The sequence below is a fragment of the Sturnus vulgaris genome, chromosome 4 (genome assembly GCF_052056855.1).
Source record: "Sturnus vulgaris isolate bStuVul1 chromosome 4, bStuVul1.hap1, whole genome shotgun sequence".
Classification (NCBI taxonomy): Eukaryota; Metazoa; Chordata; class Aves; order Passeriformes; family Sturnidae; genus Sturnus; species Sturnus vulgaris.
This window is the reverse complement of record NC_142246.1, coordinates 21,545,264-21,564,044: the sequence shown is the minus strand read 5'-3', so window position 1 is coordinate 21,564,044 and position 18,781 is coordinate 21,545,264. Positions and strand designations below refer to the sequence as shown.

General features: G+C 36.7%; 1 protein-coding gene across 1 annotated transcript in view; it reads left to right on the top strand.

The window, feature by feature from the left end:
- Positions 1-13,707: 13,707 nt before the first annotated feature.
- ARAP2 (ArfGAP with RhoGAP domain, ankyrin repeat and PH domain 2) overlaps positions 13,708-18,781 on the top strand; it is a 112,052-nt gene continuing 106,978 nt past the window's right edge. The window contains exons 1-2 of the mRNA XM_088163252.1: positions 13,708-14,231; positions 14,644-15,678. Of these exons, the coding sequence (XP_088019378.1) occupies positions 14,816-15,678 (863 nt within the window). The 5' untranslated portion in view covers positions 13,708-14,231; positions 14,644-14,815. The remainder of the gene's footprint in view (positions 14,232-14,643; positions 15,679-18,781) is intronic.

Genomic DNA, 18,781 nt, shown 5'->3' with positions numbered 1-18,781 from the left:
AATTATATACTCACCAACAATGACAGACGGACACATAGAATCACTAGGTCGGAAGAGACCTTCAAGATCATCAAGTCCAACCCATGCTCTAACACCTCAACTAAACCATGGCTCTGAGTGTCACATCCAGTCTTTTTTTAAACACATCCAGGGATGGTGACTCCACCGTCCCTGTGGGCAGACCATTCCAGTACTTTATCACCCTTTCCATGAAAAACGTTTTCCTAACATCCAACCTAAATTTCCCTTGGCATGGGTTAAGACTGTGTCCTCTCATTCTGTCAGATGCTGCCTGGTGAAAGAGACCAACCCCACCTGACTACAGCCACCTTTCAGGGAGTTGTAGAGAGTAATAAGGTCACCCCTGAGTCTCCTTTTCTCCAGGCTGAACAACCCCAGCTCCCTAAGCCATTCCTCACAGGGTTTGTGTTCCAGGCCCCTCACCAGCCTCGCTGCCTCCTCTGGACAGACTCAAATGTCTCAATGTCCTTCCTAAACTGAGGGGACCAGAACTGGACACAGCACTCAAGGTGTGAACTCATCAGTGCTGAGTACAGGGGAACAATGACCTCCCTGCTCCTGCTGGCCACAATATTCCTGATCCAGACCAGGATGCCATTGGCCTTCTTGGCCACCAGGGCACATTGCTGGCTCATGTTCAGTCAGCTCTCGACCAGTACCCCTAGACATATCATTTTTAAACACAGGATTCTATACCAGATCTCATGACAGCAAATGAGGCAGAAATGGCCACTCAAATTACAGTTGCCTCTTCTAGGTTTTTAACTCTTCAGCAGTCTTAATGTATATTCAGGCTGTCTGATGATCAGATGATCATCATTTGAAAGTCTCTAAATTCAATTATTCATACAGGAAAACCATTGTTTTAGTTAAAAAAACCCCAAAAAAGTAGGTCCCACATGCTATCTTAATTTCAGTACCAGTGCTGGATTATGAAAACCTATTTATTATATTTTTGTTATCAATTTGCTGTTTCTCCTTAGTTGAAGAAGGGTGATAAATTATGTAAATGGAATTTCTTAATCTTTGATCCTGTTCACTGAACAGTCTTATAATTTAAGGCTCGTGTTTATGTCAGGTATTAGATAATGTAACTATAAAGTCTTGACACAAGCTCTTTTACTTGACACAAGCTCTTGCCCAAAGACATCCAGTTGGTGCAGTAGTAGCTTTCAGGGCTCTGCCTGCCCCATGGGGTTCCATGGTCCAGATCAGGCTCACCTGGTGAGTGCAGGTGCTAAGCTATGCCATGCTTTGAAGCTTTCTGAACATTACAGATTGTAAAAGAATATGTTGCTCCAATTAGTTTATTATAATTGGAATCCAGGAAGAGCAAATAAAGTAGGCAACACAAGTTATTCAGATGTACTATAGTATATATCTTCTGAAAATATATGACTGCCTATAATAATATATAGTATAGAGTACTCAAGAAAATAATATTGTAATATCACACATGAATTCGACACAATATGATTAAGAATTTAGTATAAACGTTATTTACATAGAATAACATTTATATCATACAGTAAATGCTGGAGTCACTTTAATCTTGTAGTTTTGTGAAATTAATTCAGCCTGGATTTAATTCACCCTGGATTAGTTACTGAGATGGTATACTGTGCAGCTCACCAGTTACAATGAGGATGTTGAGACTTTAGAAATAAGCAAATTTTGATATGTACAGTACTATTCAATTCTCCAATAGTCAAGTTTAACAGTGAAACTATAGTTTTCTCTTTCAGTCTTTACTACAGAAAATTCGAGCAGAGGAAAAAAGACACAGGTAAACAAAGAGACACACAGAACCAGTCCAGGGATATCTGACCGCAAGTAACTAAGATTTTACTGCTGTGGATCCTCAGCCTCACTGGAAATCCCTGCCTGAAATACATCCTTTAACTGAGAAAAAAATCAGACCCGTAGTAGTAGGATGAAGACATAAGCTGTCATCTTATCCACTGCCCGTGGAGATGAGTTAATTAATAGTACAACAACAGACTCACAAGGAAAGAGACATGGATGTCTAGCAACCCAATTGTTAAAGTAGGGCCCTATGTCCAGGTAGGTAATGTAACACAAAAGGAAAAAATTAATATCATATATGTAAGAAATAAAATTGCAAAATCAATTGTGATAAATATAGAATTGTTACTAAATTTTGTTTCTTTCAAGTCTTGTGATTTTATTTATTTATTTATTTATTTATTTATTTAATGTGAAAGAACTAATAACAAAAGACCTGTGCACTCATTCTCGAAGTTTAGTTATCCACATAAATTTGATATTTTAAAGAGTGATCTACAGCAAAGCTACATCAGCAGAAAAAAAAACAGGGTGGAAAAATTTGCTCTGTGCTTGATTTTGTTTTAAAATAATTCCTGTTCCTGGGTTCCATTCACATTTAACTATATGCTCTAATTATTTGAAAAGTCCTTTTAAAAAAAGAGCTTTTTCATCCATATTAAATAATAGCCTTGGATGTAGGAAGAACAAAATATCCAATTTAGAAAAATAGGGATCAAATCATACATTTAAATTAAATGATCCTTTAGCAGACATTTATGTTCTTTTCAGAATACTTTAGAAGTGTTGCATAGCTGAAAAGAAAGGAAGTGGACTTCATTATCCTAGGAAAAGAGATTAGAGTGTATGGTGCGGATCCAATAAGTTCTCCCAATATACTCTGCATATAATGCAAAGTTCAGTATGTGACAATGAATGCATTTTGGTGTGTTTATTGATCTATTAATATTTGAAAATATGTGAAATATGTGTAAAGGTTATTCTTCCCATCTTTGGTATTCTAAGGCCCAAGTTATAAAGCAATAATTGTATAAGAAAAACTAAGAAAGTGTTACAAGATGCACTGTGCCATCGAATTTATGTCATATGTTCATAGTAAGGTACTACCCAGGCAGCTTGTCTACTTGAAACAGTTAGCATTTTACATTTCAGGATGTTGCTCAATTTGCTACTTAGAAAAGAGACAGAACCGAGGAAACTGTTGGTGAAATGGGATGTATACAGTAAAACTTCAAAGACTTGATACTACTTAGCTTGTAACTTAACCTAGTAACTTTACAAGAAATTATTCACGGATAGTTTTCTGTTGAAGTGTTATTTGTATATATAGTAAGCTTCCAGTTCAGCACCTTTGATAGCATTAGAATGCTGCAAAGTGAGTCAGCTATCATGAGTTGCTTTCTTTGGTTGGGCAGAGAGCAGTGAGGAAAAGAGAAAACAGAAGAGAGAGAGCAGGTTGTCCAGAGAAGTTATTCCAGAGAACACTATCCCTGGAAGTGTTTGAGGCCAGTTTGGATGGAGCTCTGAACAAACTGGTCTGGTGAAAGGTGTTCCTGCCCACGGCAAGGGGTTGGGACTCGATGACCTTTGTTGAAGTCCCTTTCAACTCAGGCCATTCTACAATTCTACGATTCTATGTGATAATGTATTTCATCAGACCTAAATAACAGTGTGAAATTGTATTTAACTCTAGACAACTACAACCGTGATTGTACTATGGAATTTTTCTCCTCTTGAAATAGTTCAGTGATATCTATTATATTTCATTACTTTCCATGACAAATTTGCTTAAGCAACAAGTAAAATGAAAGAGAGAAGGAAGTGCCTGAAATGGTGACCTTTAAATCTAATAGCATTGTTAAAAGTGTCAAATGTGGTTTCTGTTGAATTCAAATAAGCCAATGCTGCGGAGATAAAATCTTAATGATGTGTGATTCATCACGATTCAATGAACTGTGCAAAGATAAATATGGGGGGAAATTTAGCACTTTGATGTGCAGGAAATTTTCTCAGAGGGATTTATTTTCAAGTAAGTTAAAGAATGCTCCATTAAACTTCTCAAAGATGACAGAAAGCTATGTCAAGGTAACCAAATCCCCTAAATGAGAGCAATAGCAAAGAAATAAAAAAAAACCCACCTGAACATGCCACATACTTTGAAGATGCATTTGTATTCAAAAAGCTTGAAAACATTTAAACATAAATGAGAGACAGAAGTGCTAGAATAAGGTCCCACTTGGAACACAGGTGCTCTGAGGAAAAGTATTAAAGTCATTAGATTTAGATTTTCTAGTGACAGATTTCTTCAAGAAACCCTAGTCAACAACTAGAAACCTTTCATTTACAGCAGGAGCTTAAATCTCTTGCATTGCTAGAATAAATTGTCTGCTTTCTTTTCTAGGCTTGTGAATTCAAGCAGTGTAAATAAATATTCATTAAAGCAGTACTACAGAAAAGATTCTCATCTCTGTAGGGTAATGCACGTACCAATACACAGGGAAGTGGGAGATCACTAGACCATAGGGCTGTATCCAGAGGCTTGGGTGCAGGCCTAGGACAGGACTTGAGTGGGTTAGTTCAGGCAAGCGTCTGCCCAGTATTGTGTGCTTTGGCTAAAGACAGCAGATAGAACATTCTTAACTTCCTGGAACCTCACGTTGTCCCAGGGAATTATTTCAGATTGCTATCTCTGCAAACTTATGTTGAAAGTGAAGTCAAGTTTGATGTTTCTAATTCACCCACCACCACTATATGAGAGGTGCTAATTAGAGCAAATTTTACTGTTGGTTTACAAGTAGTTCTATGATAATTAAGAGTACGTCAATTAATCTAATAACTTCTTGAGAGAATTTTGCATGTGCAGTTGAGTTCTATGTACAATATATAAGCTAAAAAATTAATTCAGTCTTAACTTTCACCCAAATTGGTAAAGGAAACAAAAACATCAATACATTATAAAAGTAATTAATAAACAGTACTCTGTGGTATCACTTATACACATTTATTTCAAAAGTCATATATCAATATCAAAATAGCTAAAGGGACTACTACATGAGTCCATCAGTAGTTTTAACAAAACATAGACTGCATTAAGGTCAAACTTACAGCTGTTAAAAGAAGACGGCAAAACTGAATATAATTGTGTTATCATGCCTGTATAAAATTACATTAATATTATAAATTAATAATTAAAAATCCATCATATGGTACAGGGTACTATCTTGCAAAGATTCCTGGAAATCAACTGACTATTAATTACATTAAAATATGGGGTATGGGTCAAGCTGGCTTACAGGTCTGTCTGAGTAAAAATGGAGCTTGGTATCCAGTATGACATACAAAAGTAACTGACTTATGCATTGAGTAAGTGGATGAGAGGAATCCCAAGGACACATAAACTGTTGACAGAAAATGCAAAAACTGAATTTAACTCTAGTGATTATTCTTATCTGCAGTCCTATCATTTTTCTGAAGCGTTATATCATTTTGTCTGAGTGAAATACTTTACCTCATGATAGAACACTGCTTATGAAAACTGTAATGCATTATTTAATTTCCAAGGTTAGTTTTCCTGATATTTTATTAACAATAATATCAACATTATGCTATAATAGTAATAGTGAGACTCAAATCATAAAATGCCTAGATATTCACCTGCTGGTTGATTGAGGTGTAGCTAACATTTCATTTCTTATGATGCTTCATAAGCTCCAAAATCTAAATATTTAATGTTCTCAACACCTTGAGAGGACTGGTGGATGAATTTTATTACCTCTGCTTTGAAGAGGAGCAAATGAGATGGAACCAATCACAGAAGACCAAGCTCAGAACTTAAATCTTGCTTGGACTGTGCTCAATAAGAATATGTGGGTTGTTTGTTTTTATTTTCCAGGAGAAAGTGAAATAATCTCCTTACAAGTCACAAATAAACTCAGGTCTCCTATGCATTTTTAGGTAGCTGACAAACTTCATGTAAATATCAGAGCTACTTGTAAGCCATCCATAAAGAAAGGAGTAGCAGTTGTTTCCCTTATTTTATCTTATCAATTGGCTGTGCAACTGGATTTGGAGTTCTTAAATAGAATAAATATGCAGCAAGTAGAACTGATCTATAGTTTTAAAAATATACACATCTAAAATTACAATATTTGAATTTGGAAAATGTCTGACTAGTTTGAATCAGTTTCATTATAAGCTTAATGACCAATAAGAAATGTGGCAAACATCTATTCTGACATATGACAAACCACACAGAGTGTGGAAGTCTGGGATATATTTATATCCTAAGGATTAGTTCCTGTAGTTTGATTACATTATTCCAACTTTACTTAAACACAGACTTACAGGGTTGTTCTTGTGTTGTTAAAAACAAAACAAAAAAATCAGAATCAGGTCACTATTAATCACTGGAAAACAGTATTTTTAAAGCATTATGTAATGATAAATATGAGCTGGAAGGTATTAGCACGTTTACTGTAAATGGACCATCTTATGTGGTTAAACATATTTTAGGATACAAAAGCCCTAACATCTTTCAGAGAATATAGCAGAAGTCATGCAGCTCCTATTTAAAATTAATTTCTAGACTGAAATTTTGTCTTGATCTACTAAAAAACCTGCCTACCTAACACTTATTCATGGCAGCAACATAGAAACTCAAAGGAAGAGGAAGTTATCAGATAACAAAACCTCTGCAGTTTTCAGGTCTATCAGCAGATTTTTCAAAACACACTCTTATCAATAAGTCTTAGAATAGTACTCTGCCTTATGTCATATCTGAATTACACCAAAAGTAGCAAGATGCAACTTCCGGCTAGATTTTTGTAAGACTTCTTTTTTTACTCTAGTGTTAGCTGCCATTCCATGCTCATCAGAGAGCTATATGCTCTAGATAAATTAGAGACTTGAGAGCTTTCTTAAAACATGACATATGCTACTTGATTTCTAATGTAGTGTAAAACACCACATATCAAATTACACTACTTTATTTCTAACAAGAATAAAATATCATATGGGTTTGTGTGGTACCGATAATGTAATTTAGACACACAAAAAATGTCAAGAAAAGCCCCCAAACCCCTAATAGCACAATAGGACAAAATAATCTTGTGTATATTACAATTTTTCTGGACACAATGCAAACAGAAAGAAGTAAGCACAACTGGGTATGTGTTTAATGCTCATTTCTCCCATTCCTTGCTCTCTCCCAAAGAAACACACTTAAAAAAATTATTTCAGCTCTTGTGATGCAGTATTGGGGTCAAGGAATCCAAGTAAGTAAAACTCTGGCTGAGACACAGTGTGTCCGGGTGCAGTGTCATGCTGTGCTGTGAGGGAAGATACCTTTTATATATACAGCTATAAATGTGCTGAGGACAATCCCTTTCAGAGAGTTCCATTTGAGGGTCTGACACCTGTTTTATAAAGAAAAATGCTGAATGGACTGTTATCTATAGTCTCTGCCACTGGCCCAGTGACATGGGCGAATCATGTGGGTCCCTGGAAGAGAAAGAAAAGCAGGCTTTATAGAAGGATTTGGGAACTTCTTGGCAGAGAAAAGAGCTCAAGGGTATTAATCAAGGACCATATCCCTAGAGTTGAGCAGAAAGAAATTCTAGCCCACCACAAACTGCTAATTAACTGAATTTTTGCATGGTGAGGTAAGCCTTGCAAAGGAGGCCGATCTTTTGTTGTTTACAGGGTCTGAATCTTTCAAATAGTTTAAGTAACTGTGGTAAAAATTCCTTTTCAAAGTCAGTATTCATTGTCATTCTTACTGTTCTGAAAGGAAGCTAGGCTTAGCTGGAAATGTTAGGCAAATCTGTGATCAGATGACTCTGTGAGTCATTAGGTTACAATCCAGAAAGGCTATGACAAAAAAGGGTGTTAGTGTACTTACCTGAATCACATCTGTGCACTCACTTGGTTTGGAAACATATGAGCCCCTTAGCAAATAACTGGGAATGCCAATTCCTTGTCTGAGATAGATGATGCAAAAACATCATTAAAAAGACAAGGGAGAACACAATAAATTTCTTGAAATTGTAAAAAAAAAAAAAAAAGCAAATCCAGAAATTTGCTTGCATAATAAAAGTTTTGAAGGTAAAATTAACTGCATTGCTTTTGGTACACAGATAATTACATATCATATATAATAATTAGAACTTGCAGCTGGATTTTCAGAAGTGCTTGGGCACTGGTGGAATTGCTAATACTGAGCTGTAACACTGAACTGCAAACTTCTAATCTGGAAGTTTTGACGGCAAGTTGGAGAGTGTGGAGGAGCAGTTTGTATTCAAAACTGTGATTCTGAAGCCTCTCTTTAGTACCATGGCACCAACAGTTTTTAACAGCCCCTCTACCAGTAAGGCTATTTAGTAAGGCCATATTTAGTGTGTAGGAAGCAGTCTTAAAAAGAACCCAGGTTTACTTGCTCTTAAATTAGCACTTTAATAATTGGCCTCCTTTTCTCACTACATCTTGGCTTCTGTTTTGCTTCCGTAGGGTGAGTGGCAGATCTCAGACTTCAGCTGCAACACTGTAAACCCTCCGAAACCTCCTCGGCTTTAATTAGAACAGTTGAAAATTGACACTTTAAGTAAAAGATGCGTAGGTCCACCAATGGACTACATTAAAGTACTTTCAGTATCATTTTGTGTAACAAAATGCTGGTTTTATCTGAGTCAATTTTTCACAGACAAGGGGCACTTTCACGAATTGGGGAATTCCTGGAAATTACTGTAAGGTGTTTTTTTTTTTTTTTTTTTTAAAAAAGTAATCATCGGTGTGTCTGTATTGGCCGGCTGTCTTGCTCCCTCGCCGCTGGCGGCCTGCCCTCAGCGCAGTGGCAGAGGTGGCGCCGGGACGCCCTTTGCTCACCGGCCAGGAAAGGGAGACTCGCCGCCTGCCCGGCCCGGCCCGGCCCGGCCCAGGCTGGGCTGGGCAACACGGGACTGCTGTGAAGCGATGCGCCGGGGCACACAGCAGCCCGGAGCCGAAGCCTGCCTGCGGGCTTCCCAGCGACTCCTGAGGAAATATGCGACCCGGCCAGACCGCCCCGAGCCGCGGTGCGGGCGCGGAGGGCGGCGGGCGCGCCCAGGTGCGGCCTCCTCCCGCGGCAGGGAGGGAGCTCCGCGGGCGCGGCCTGCCGGGGAACAGCGCGGGGGTGGGTGGGGTGGGGTGGGGTGTGGAGCCAGCCAGGCAGGAAGGAAGGAAGGAGAGAAAGCAAGCAAGAGAGCGAGCGAGTGAGCGGGGAGGGAGAACTGAAAGTTGAAGCAATCTAAAGCCCTGCGCTTCGCTTCCTCCGCGTCCCCGTCAGCCGCTGGCTTTTGCCGGAGGTAAGGCGGGCTCGGCGGGCGCGGGGTGTGCGGGGTTTGGGCAGGGCTGGGGGTGATGCTGCAGCTCCCGGAGCCGCCGGCAGCGAGCCCCGCGCTGGAAAGGCTGCCGGAGAGTGCCCAGTGGGTGGGACATGTCCCGCAGGAGCCGCACAGACCGAGCTGGGATCGGGGAGAAATAGCAGGTAGGCAGGTAGGACATAAGGCGTGTATTGCTCTCCGTTTTCTTTGTAGCGTCAATTGTTTTAACGATTTGTATGTAAATGTAATGCTAAAGAACAGTGCTTTACTACTGTGTATTTATTTACTCTATGAGTTGTTTTTGTGAACTCGGACATGAATAGACCTCATACTCGCTGCCATTATACACCTGGACATTTTATCAGAAAAATTTAAGAAAGTCAAAGAAGCTGTAGTACGTCCTGGATCGAGAATACCAAGTGAAGGGTGCAGCACCCGAGTTTTGCCACAGCAACTTCCCAAAGTTCCAATTCCACTTTCATTTAGCTTATTCATGCCATGCAGTTCCTTACTCCAGCGACTCTGCAAGTTGTTCCACTGGAATTTCTTGCAGTATGAGGTTTGACTCCGATGTAACGAAGGTTCTTGAACGTTTTTCTTGAAAGAAAGTGGTCTGAAATTTAAAAAAGAAAAACAAGAAAAAATACAAGTAAATAGTTTGACAGAGGGTGTGATTAAAGTTATTTTGTAATTATCCACTAGGTTGACCTATGCTTAGTAACTTCCTTGTATTGGTAAAGGTAATAGTTCTATCGGAATGTTTATTTAGTTTTTAAAGCAATCAATATGCTGATTGTATAATGTACATTTTGGAAAAGATCTTTAATCTACAGTGTTTTCTATTTACAATGTGAAGATGAAATTCACTACTTGCAGATTTCATTCTGCTCCACGGTAAGACCTGCTGTACTGTTTCATTTTGCTTTTTTTTTTTTAAACATATTTATTAGGATCTTTATCTAGTATGTGGTTTAGCAGAAGCTGGGAGCAAGCCTGAACTTGCTTGTGTTTGTTGAACTGATTGCTCACAGTGTGATTATCTTGCTATGTACTTTTAAGGGTTTGACAGTTTCTTCAGGCTTGTATCTGTATTGATATTAAAAAAATAAAGAAAAGCCTAGTCCCACTTGAGTGTTTCTGTGTTCACCTATAACCTAAATTTCATTATTAAAATTTGGATTGCTTGCTTGCTTCAACAAAGATTTGTCTATCTCCCTGTCAATTTTGTCTTCAAGACTTTTCAACTTGAAAAATCATAGGAAAAAAGAATTTTAAAATTAGTAGATATAGCTTTCCAGAATGCTAGATGCAGGTGCTTACCCTCCATGTGAGAAAGAGTTCTGAGTGTTAGAATTGCCAATTTTCTTTGATGCTATTTAGCTGTCGTTTTTAGTAAAAGAAAAGAACAGTTAGGCCACTGAGTTTATTTTGCCACTCCTTGTCTGAGTCCCTTCCATAAGATGGGAAATGTAAGAAATTGACCATCAGTCTGTAAAGAAGTGTGAGAAACGTCTTCCATGAACGGAAGTTGGGTCATCCCATAGAAGGCTAGGGATGTGCAACACACATTGCAATTCATCCCTGCTGAAGGTTTTTTCTTAGAAGAAAAGCCCAAATAGTTTTCTTTATATTGCTTTTTTCACATAGCAATTTAGGTATTTTATCCCTATCTTGGTAAAATAGAATGGCCAGGTGTCTTCCAAGAAGTTTAATTTTTTTTTGATAATCATTATAGCATTTTCCTATTTTTAGTAACCATGTTGAGAATGGTGATTTTTGTCTTAGTTATGCTACTTAGGAGAATATAATATTAAAACAAGGATCAATTTTATTTAAGTAAGTTTAAGCAAGTTCAAATTCCGCTTGTGGGTTTTTTCTTTTTTCTTTTTTTTCCCCCCTATTTATTTCTAAGTAGGAAACATCTATTTTGTCCTGCTTCTGAGAGGAGATTTGTTTTATGGAATGTATGCAACCATGTGCACTAATGCTATTTACAAATGCCAAATTTGTAGTGGTAGAAACGTGGATGTGGAAGAGAATGAATGTATTTGTAGAAATGTGTATATGCTGCTTCATTTCTAGTACTGTACATTCTTTCGGGTTTATTATTACTTACTTTGCAATCAAAGCTAAGGAGGAGATTAAGTTATTTTTTAAATTAGTAACAATCATATCAAAATAGTAATGTATTGAATAAGGTGGTCCTTGAGTTCTGCATTTCTGTATACTTCTTGAGTTCAAACCTTACAAAATATTTTAAGAAGATTAACGTATTTATGTTCTAGCCTGCAAAACACTCACCAGTGTGTTTAGCTGTTTGCTATGTTAATCTTTGTGTAAGTAATGAAACCAAACCAGTTGTCAGTATAATCTTTTGCTTAGACTCACAAAATAATATATGATCTTACTGATATTTAACCAGTTGCATAACTAGGCTAGATCTATAGCATGTCTTCAGAAATCTTGATGGACACCCTGATAGCTTCTGCCATAGACAACTACAGAAACAGAAAGTGGCTTGGGCTTTATCTTCCAGCACTGTTGGCATTTTGTGGTGAAAATGTCTTCTCAGCAAGCAGTTACTTCCTTCCTCTGCTACATGCTTTGTTCATAAAATACACAGGAAAACGTAACCATTCTTACAGATTTGGAAACAAAGTTTGTTCTCTGCTAGGTAATCCTTTGCATTGGTATTTGGTTTATACAAAGATGGGTTAAAATCCAAATACTGATGGCTATTTGAGTTCCTAAAGTAACAACACTGGAGATGTTTCAGAATAAGGGGTGGATGCTATTGCATGTAGAAAAAACAGTATTAAGATAGAGAAGAGAATGTGTGAGTATAAATATATATATTTATTTATAAATATATATCTAAAGCTACTTTCCCAGGTGCATTTTTTGTTATTATGAAAGGTGGTGGGATTGAGAAGATGATGCTGTCTGGAAGTGAACAGTAACACCTTAGGGAAAAAATAGCCAAATGCTACCATGAAACCCAGAACTGTCAGGGAAGGTGGAAAAGGCTGAGATAACCAGCTGTAACTGCAAATTTAAAAGCCTGAGACTGATATGCATACACTGTAGGGGTTTTATATACTTAAATATATGTGTGGTTTAATTGTTGGTTTTTTTGTTTTTTGGCGGCGTTTTTGTTTGCTTGTTTGTTTTTTTCTTTCTTTTCTTTTTCATTTTGTTTGCAGTCTGTTTGATCATGTTTTTCATTTAATTATGGGGTATCTGAAAGACTATTTTCTGGCCCAAAGAGTACCTCTCTGATATTTTTTCCCCAGTAAGTAATTTCTGTATTAATTTTTTTCATTCTATACTCAGAATCTGAGAATATATATTCAACTAGTTAAGAGAACATGACATTTTCCAGGGTTTAGAGATGGGTGGATGCCATACTGTTGAATTTTATCCTTTATGACTGGAGGCTGCCATGAAAATTTTGAGGAAATGCTGAATTTTTAAAGGAGTGATGACAGCTAATATAAGCATGCAGGTTAGGATGGGACAAAGGTAAATATGAAAGTGGATTGTTCATCAGTTTAGATCAATCTAAGGCTTTTTGAATTTAAATGACTTGGGAACCTTTAATTGAGGGTTAACTCCATAATAAAGTTAATCTCTCTTGAGAGATTGATATCTGATTGACCTGTGGAGTTGTCTCTCTAAAAGGTTTTAATTGTATCAATTTAAAATTCAAGATAAGTCACTTCTCAGACTTGTGGGTAGTGATCAAAGCTGATAAAAATATATCCAGAAAAATGAAGCTAGAGACAATCCAATTATTTATTTTAACTAAAGGAACATTTATAATAAGTATACTATGTTGATTTTCACATCTTTCAGATGTAGGTTTGCTCATCTCCTTTTTTTCTTATTATTATGTCACATACATGTTTACATGGCATAAGTATGAAGAATCTAGTTTTTCCTTGGTTTTGATTACCACTTTATGAAAGTGTGGGAGTAATGAAGATACTTAAAAAATTTTGCAAGAAAACAAATCCAGTGATTGAGGTAGTTACTTAATAATATATTTCATAATCATAATAAAGTACAATTGCCAATAGCAGTGATAACAGCTGTGCTTCATGCAGTACATTATTTTAAATTTAGATTTATCTGTATGTGGCTTTGGGTAATGGGGAAGTGCATAAATATTTATTTATCTATTTATTTGTTACTACCTTTCTGAATAATGACTTAGATATTCAAAAGACATTGGAGGAGTCTTACAGGAAGAGGGTTTATCATTTATTTAGGAATTGATACAGTAAAAATGTAGACAATGTTTTAAGCTTAAATTCTAGATCATAAGTGCTGCATTTTTGTCATGAAGTACTTCGAAGAATTAGGTATCAATGCCTACTACCACAGACAAATTCTGGGCATACGATTTCTCCTCTTTCTAAATGCTACTTAAATCTTAATGCTATTCCACTGAAGCTGTTCTTTCTTTTCGAGGCTGCTTAAGGCTAGTACCTGCATGCCAGGACAGCTGCTGCAGTCAGCAGGTTTCCCTAAGGCCAAATTACTCTTTATACAGAAAGAGAGAGGTGAAAAAACCTGTTGAGTGTTGCTGATCTTAAACCTTCTTTGAAGAAATATTATTTCAAGCTGTTTCAAACACCTTCAGAAGAGTAGCATCTGGATTTTGTAAATTGTGAATTTAGATACTGTTCTAAAAGAAAGAGTAACTGAAATAGATGAAATATGGAGTGTAAGAGCTGAGTTGGAAGACACTAAGGAAAAACTCATGGATAGCCAGAACTTGCCTATGGATTCATGCCTTTTCTCTTTGTGACCAAGGGAAAACTGCTTCCTTGTAGAGTTGAGGTGCTGGTTACGTGTTTCCTGTGTTCCTGCAGGACAGTTTTCTTGAAGGGCTGACTGTTGCAAACCATGTTATTGAGGATAGCACTTGTTCAGTTGGATTCTCAGTTGAAGAGGGCTTGAATGCACAGATCATGTAGGATGCTCTAGATGCCTTTGTTCCATTGCAAGTGTGTTTCTGTGCTAAAAGGATTTTGAGACTGGAAGGTAAGGGAGTAGAAGCCCTGTTCCATAATTAATTGGTGCTAGTGTGGAAATAAGAAAGTTTCAGGTTCCAGTTGTGGTCTTGGATAACTTTCTCTCCCTGATACCAAGTACTTGTAAGAGTGTGTGTGTAGATAAGTGGTTCATCTCTTAACTGTTCATCTTAATGTTTAACGACTAGGAATATGTGTTTTAAATCTGTATTACTTGTGCTGAGACTTTGATTTTGCTATTTTTTTAAATATGGGCTAAGATAAAAGGGTAGGTTTACCATTGTTGAAATTATTGTATACAAAAAATTAAAAAGTATTACTGTTCAGGTGATAAGGAGTCTTTCACAATTTTATTCAAGGTAATTGTGAGGTTCAAGTGAGATTTTTTTTTAATGTCCTTTTTGTTTTCTGTACATTTGCAGTCTTTAAAAAAAATCAGTTCAACCTGAAGAAACTTGAAGAGGTGTCGTGAGGAAACGGCTATTTTCTGCTGGCTGGTGGACAACAAATTCAAGAGAGTTTTCTTGCTAGAGAACATGCATGCAACCTGACTATTTCTGCATGACTTTGTAGGGCAATATATGGAATTAAGTCATGTCATCCACAGGCAATGACACTGATATTGAAGAATTTTTGGTCAACATTAACCTTGCACAGTATCTTCCTAACTTTAAAAAATATGGCTATAACACTGTGATGGATTGTGTGGGAATAAATAATAGTGTGCTTCAGCAAATGGGAGTGTTGCCCACAGGGCATCGCAGGAGGATTCTTAAGCAGTTAGACAGTCTTTTGGAAATTCCAGGAAATTTTCTTTCTCATGAAAATCTAAAATTGAAAGACATGAAAAGTTTAGAAGAGAAGCACTACTCATACTCAGATCAGGAGTCTCCTGTAAGCAATTCAAGTGTAGATGGGACTGACTTGATACCTGCAACCTCATCAGAGCAACTTCTTAAAGAATCTTACGTCAATAAGGAAAAGTTTGAGCTTGCAGAGCAAAACTCAATGAAGGCAAATGATGATAGCTTTACAAATTTGGATTTTTCCAGTTTGTACCAGAATTCAGACAGCATATTAGAAGCTGTCAGTCAAAGTAGAAATATCAAGATGAATGCTCAGCCAGATGCATCACTGACAGAAGCTGCTGCATACCAAGCTGATGAGCACTTGACTGGCCCTTTGGTGTTCCGTGATCCTCCTTCATTTGTTCGTTCATGTGAGACAAAATGCAAAGAAAACAAACAGCAGAGATTTGCAGATGGGGGTGATCTATCTGATAGTAAACCAGATTCTCCATTCTATAAGTTTAAAGGAGAAATGATAGACAATGACTTATATGATTCCTGTACTCTAAACTGCATGAAAGTATTTCCAAGAGCAAGCCGATCTTTTATCTTAAGGCATCGACCGGTACCAGAAATTCCTGAATCAAGTAAAGTTCAAGCTTCATCAAGGTAATTGCTGTTCATTACTAATGAGAAATCACCATCATGGTAGAGCTAACAGTCTGGGGTTTCTTGATTTTTATTTTTTTTTCTATTTTATGTCTTTTTTTTTAGGTGTGGATTTTTTTAATATGAGCTGTAAATACACTGGATCTGATATGAATGTTGCCAAATTAATTGAAAAAGGATTACGTGTCAACGTAATTTAAAAGCAAAAATCAGAGTGTAAAGGGAAATTTTAGAACAGTGTGTCCTTACAGTCTCCCCAATTTTCTGTTACATATTAACAAAGAAAGGAATCTTTATTGCTTTAGATATAACTCTTCAAAGCAACTATATAAAGCATAAGCAATAACTTACTTTAAGATGGTTTTTGGGTTAATTTCTGAACTGGTAGTTATTTAATTGTTAACTTTGGAGAATGAAGGCAACCATTTATTCATTTTATGTGTTGGCTTTTGCTGGTGGTCTCATGACAACAAAACCTTAGCTTTCAATGGTATTTCTAGAAAAAAAATATTTTGGAGACATTCCAACAGGAGAAAACAGCAGTGGAAAGTGGGGGGGGGGGGAAAGATGATCAATGTGGAAGGTTTTCAGAGTTTATGGAATCTTTGAATTTGTTTCTAAGTATTCAAGTGATGTGACTGTATTTTTCTTCCTTCAAAATGGTTGAGTTCATCATTTATCCATAAATTGCTGATAGGCACTTATTTTCTTGAATAAGCATTAGTTGTTGTAGACTTGTACAACTTGTACCAAGACTTGTAGATTTGTCTTGGAAAAATATGATAGAATGTTGAGAAACATATCTTCTGTTGGGACTTTATTCAAGACGTATCTTAATAAAAGTATAGTTGTTGGAATGTTAAAAATAATAGGTTACTGAATATGTAGTTAATCACATTATAGTATTACAGTCCGTATGCAAAAAATATCTCCATACAGGTTAATTTGTAATATTTTTGGGTCTATTAAGTAAGTTTTAGTTGTCATGCTGGCTAAGTGTCTTAAACAGAAGAAAAAATGCAAAGGCATATGCAAAGTTTTGTTGGTGTGGCCATATCCAAATCATTAGACCATTAGGTTGCATTTTTAAATTTTTTTTTTTTTTGAACCACAAGCTATGCCTGGAAGGGACGTGTCTAAGAATGTTGTGTATTTATCTTGAGTTTTTCATCTGCATATCTCAGCAGTTAGAAACATCATCGAGTTTATACATGCTCTAAATGCAGGGGTTTCCCAGCATTTATAAGTTTTTTTAGATTACTGAAAGATGTCAAAATTAATCTTGTAATACAATTGTTTGAACAGGTGGAGAGGCAAAGATTCTTAGCCACAGTTAGTGATTTTTTGTGTGCCTTAAGAACTGCTTCATTGGTATCTTCTAAATGACAAAAAAAATTGTGCTTGTTGAAACTTAAGTATACGTATCTTTCAGCGAGCAGCAGATTTATGTTAACTTTTGTAGAGTGATTATCCCTACTTCGTTTAATAAAGCTATTCATGCTGAGATAAAATGGGATTCTTAACCTAAAAAATAATAACTACATACTAAAAGAGTACTGTCACTGTCTTTTGAGAATCAGTCATCCAGCTGAGAGAATATGCTGTATTTGTAGTCTTCCCACCATTGGAGTAAATCCTCCAAATCCCAGTCTGTTAGTGATTGATATGTGACTGGGTCACTAACTTCAATACCCACCATTTTGATTTGTGAGCTCCAGTATCTTTTCTTGGTCTTTATGCTCCAGTTATAGCAATATGGAAATCCTGAGGGACCAGTCTGTCTGCTGAAGATCGAGGCTAAACAAGAACTTCACAGTAGAACTTAAACTTTGGAGAAACATTCTTGATAACTTTTCTGACAACCTTTTCATAGGGGCAGAGAACTAATACAGAACTTTAAAATGGCATTGTGCAGACATCTTTAACCTCAGGAAAGATTGTATCTTTCTCACAGAATTGTACAGACAAACATCCTCAGCTGGCCTTATTGACAGATGCTGGTTTCATCCTTGCTGCATTGTAGATAGGCTGTTCCGTAGAGGCAGAGAAATCCTGCTGAAATCTGGGAAAGTCAGCATTTCCTTCTAGTCATTCGCGAATATTAGTCATTAAATTTTTTATGCAAGGAGTACTTTTCTCATCACCTCCTGTGTGCCTTTAGCACAAAAAAATCATACAGTGAGTCTTCCTGTGCCCCATGCTAGGGCTGTAACAGTGTCATTTTTTATTACTAATAATGCACTTACCTCCCTTGCAATTTTGTATGCTTCCCCATGCTTTGCTTCTGCTCCTGACTCTTGCCTGTAACAAAGCATGCTGGCATCTGGAAAGGCACCATAGCATTTTAGAAGTTTAAATTATTTTGGGTTTATTTATTTTTTGAATTACGTCACTACAGTATGGAATCACTGTAGTATTGGGCAGTGCAGAATTAAAAAAAAAAGTGGCAATTACACAATTTTCATAATAGTGGAGTTATTGTGCAGATTTTAGTACTGGTTTTTGTTGCTCAGTGTTGATGTGTAGTTATACTAGATTATTTTCAGCTAGATTTTTCCTTATCGTATCATCATGAGCTCTCTGTTGTTAGAGAATTAGTAAATATTGGTCAAAACGTGTTTAAAATCACAAAGTGAAAAATTTAAGGTTTTTGTAAGATAAAATAGTGAAAGTATTTCATTGGATGGAACTAACCACTAATGTGTCTTTAGGACAAGATTAAAGATAATTAGTTTTGAAACAGTTTTAGAGGCTTTGGATACTTTGGCTCAACCAGCAGTCACTCTTGGGTGAAACAGTTACCATGGCATCATTCCGGGAAGCAATCTGTTCAAACAAAAAGCTGAAGCAGATTTATAACATGGTAGATCTGATTTTTATACAGAATAATATGCAGATAAAATTTCAGACTGGTGAATTTTATAATTTTTTAGATTTTTTTCATGTTACCCATCTTTGTTAGTTGTATTGTGCAGTAGTGGCATTGTTCTGATTCTTTATTAAGAGAAATTAAGAAAAACTAGGCCAAAATTCTGGGCAACATCCTGCATATGGGGGAGCATATAAGTAGGTAAGATAGATAATGGTGCTTGGCCCTAGCAGG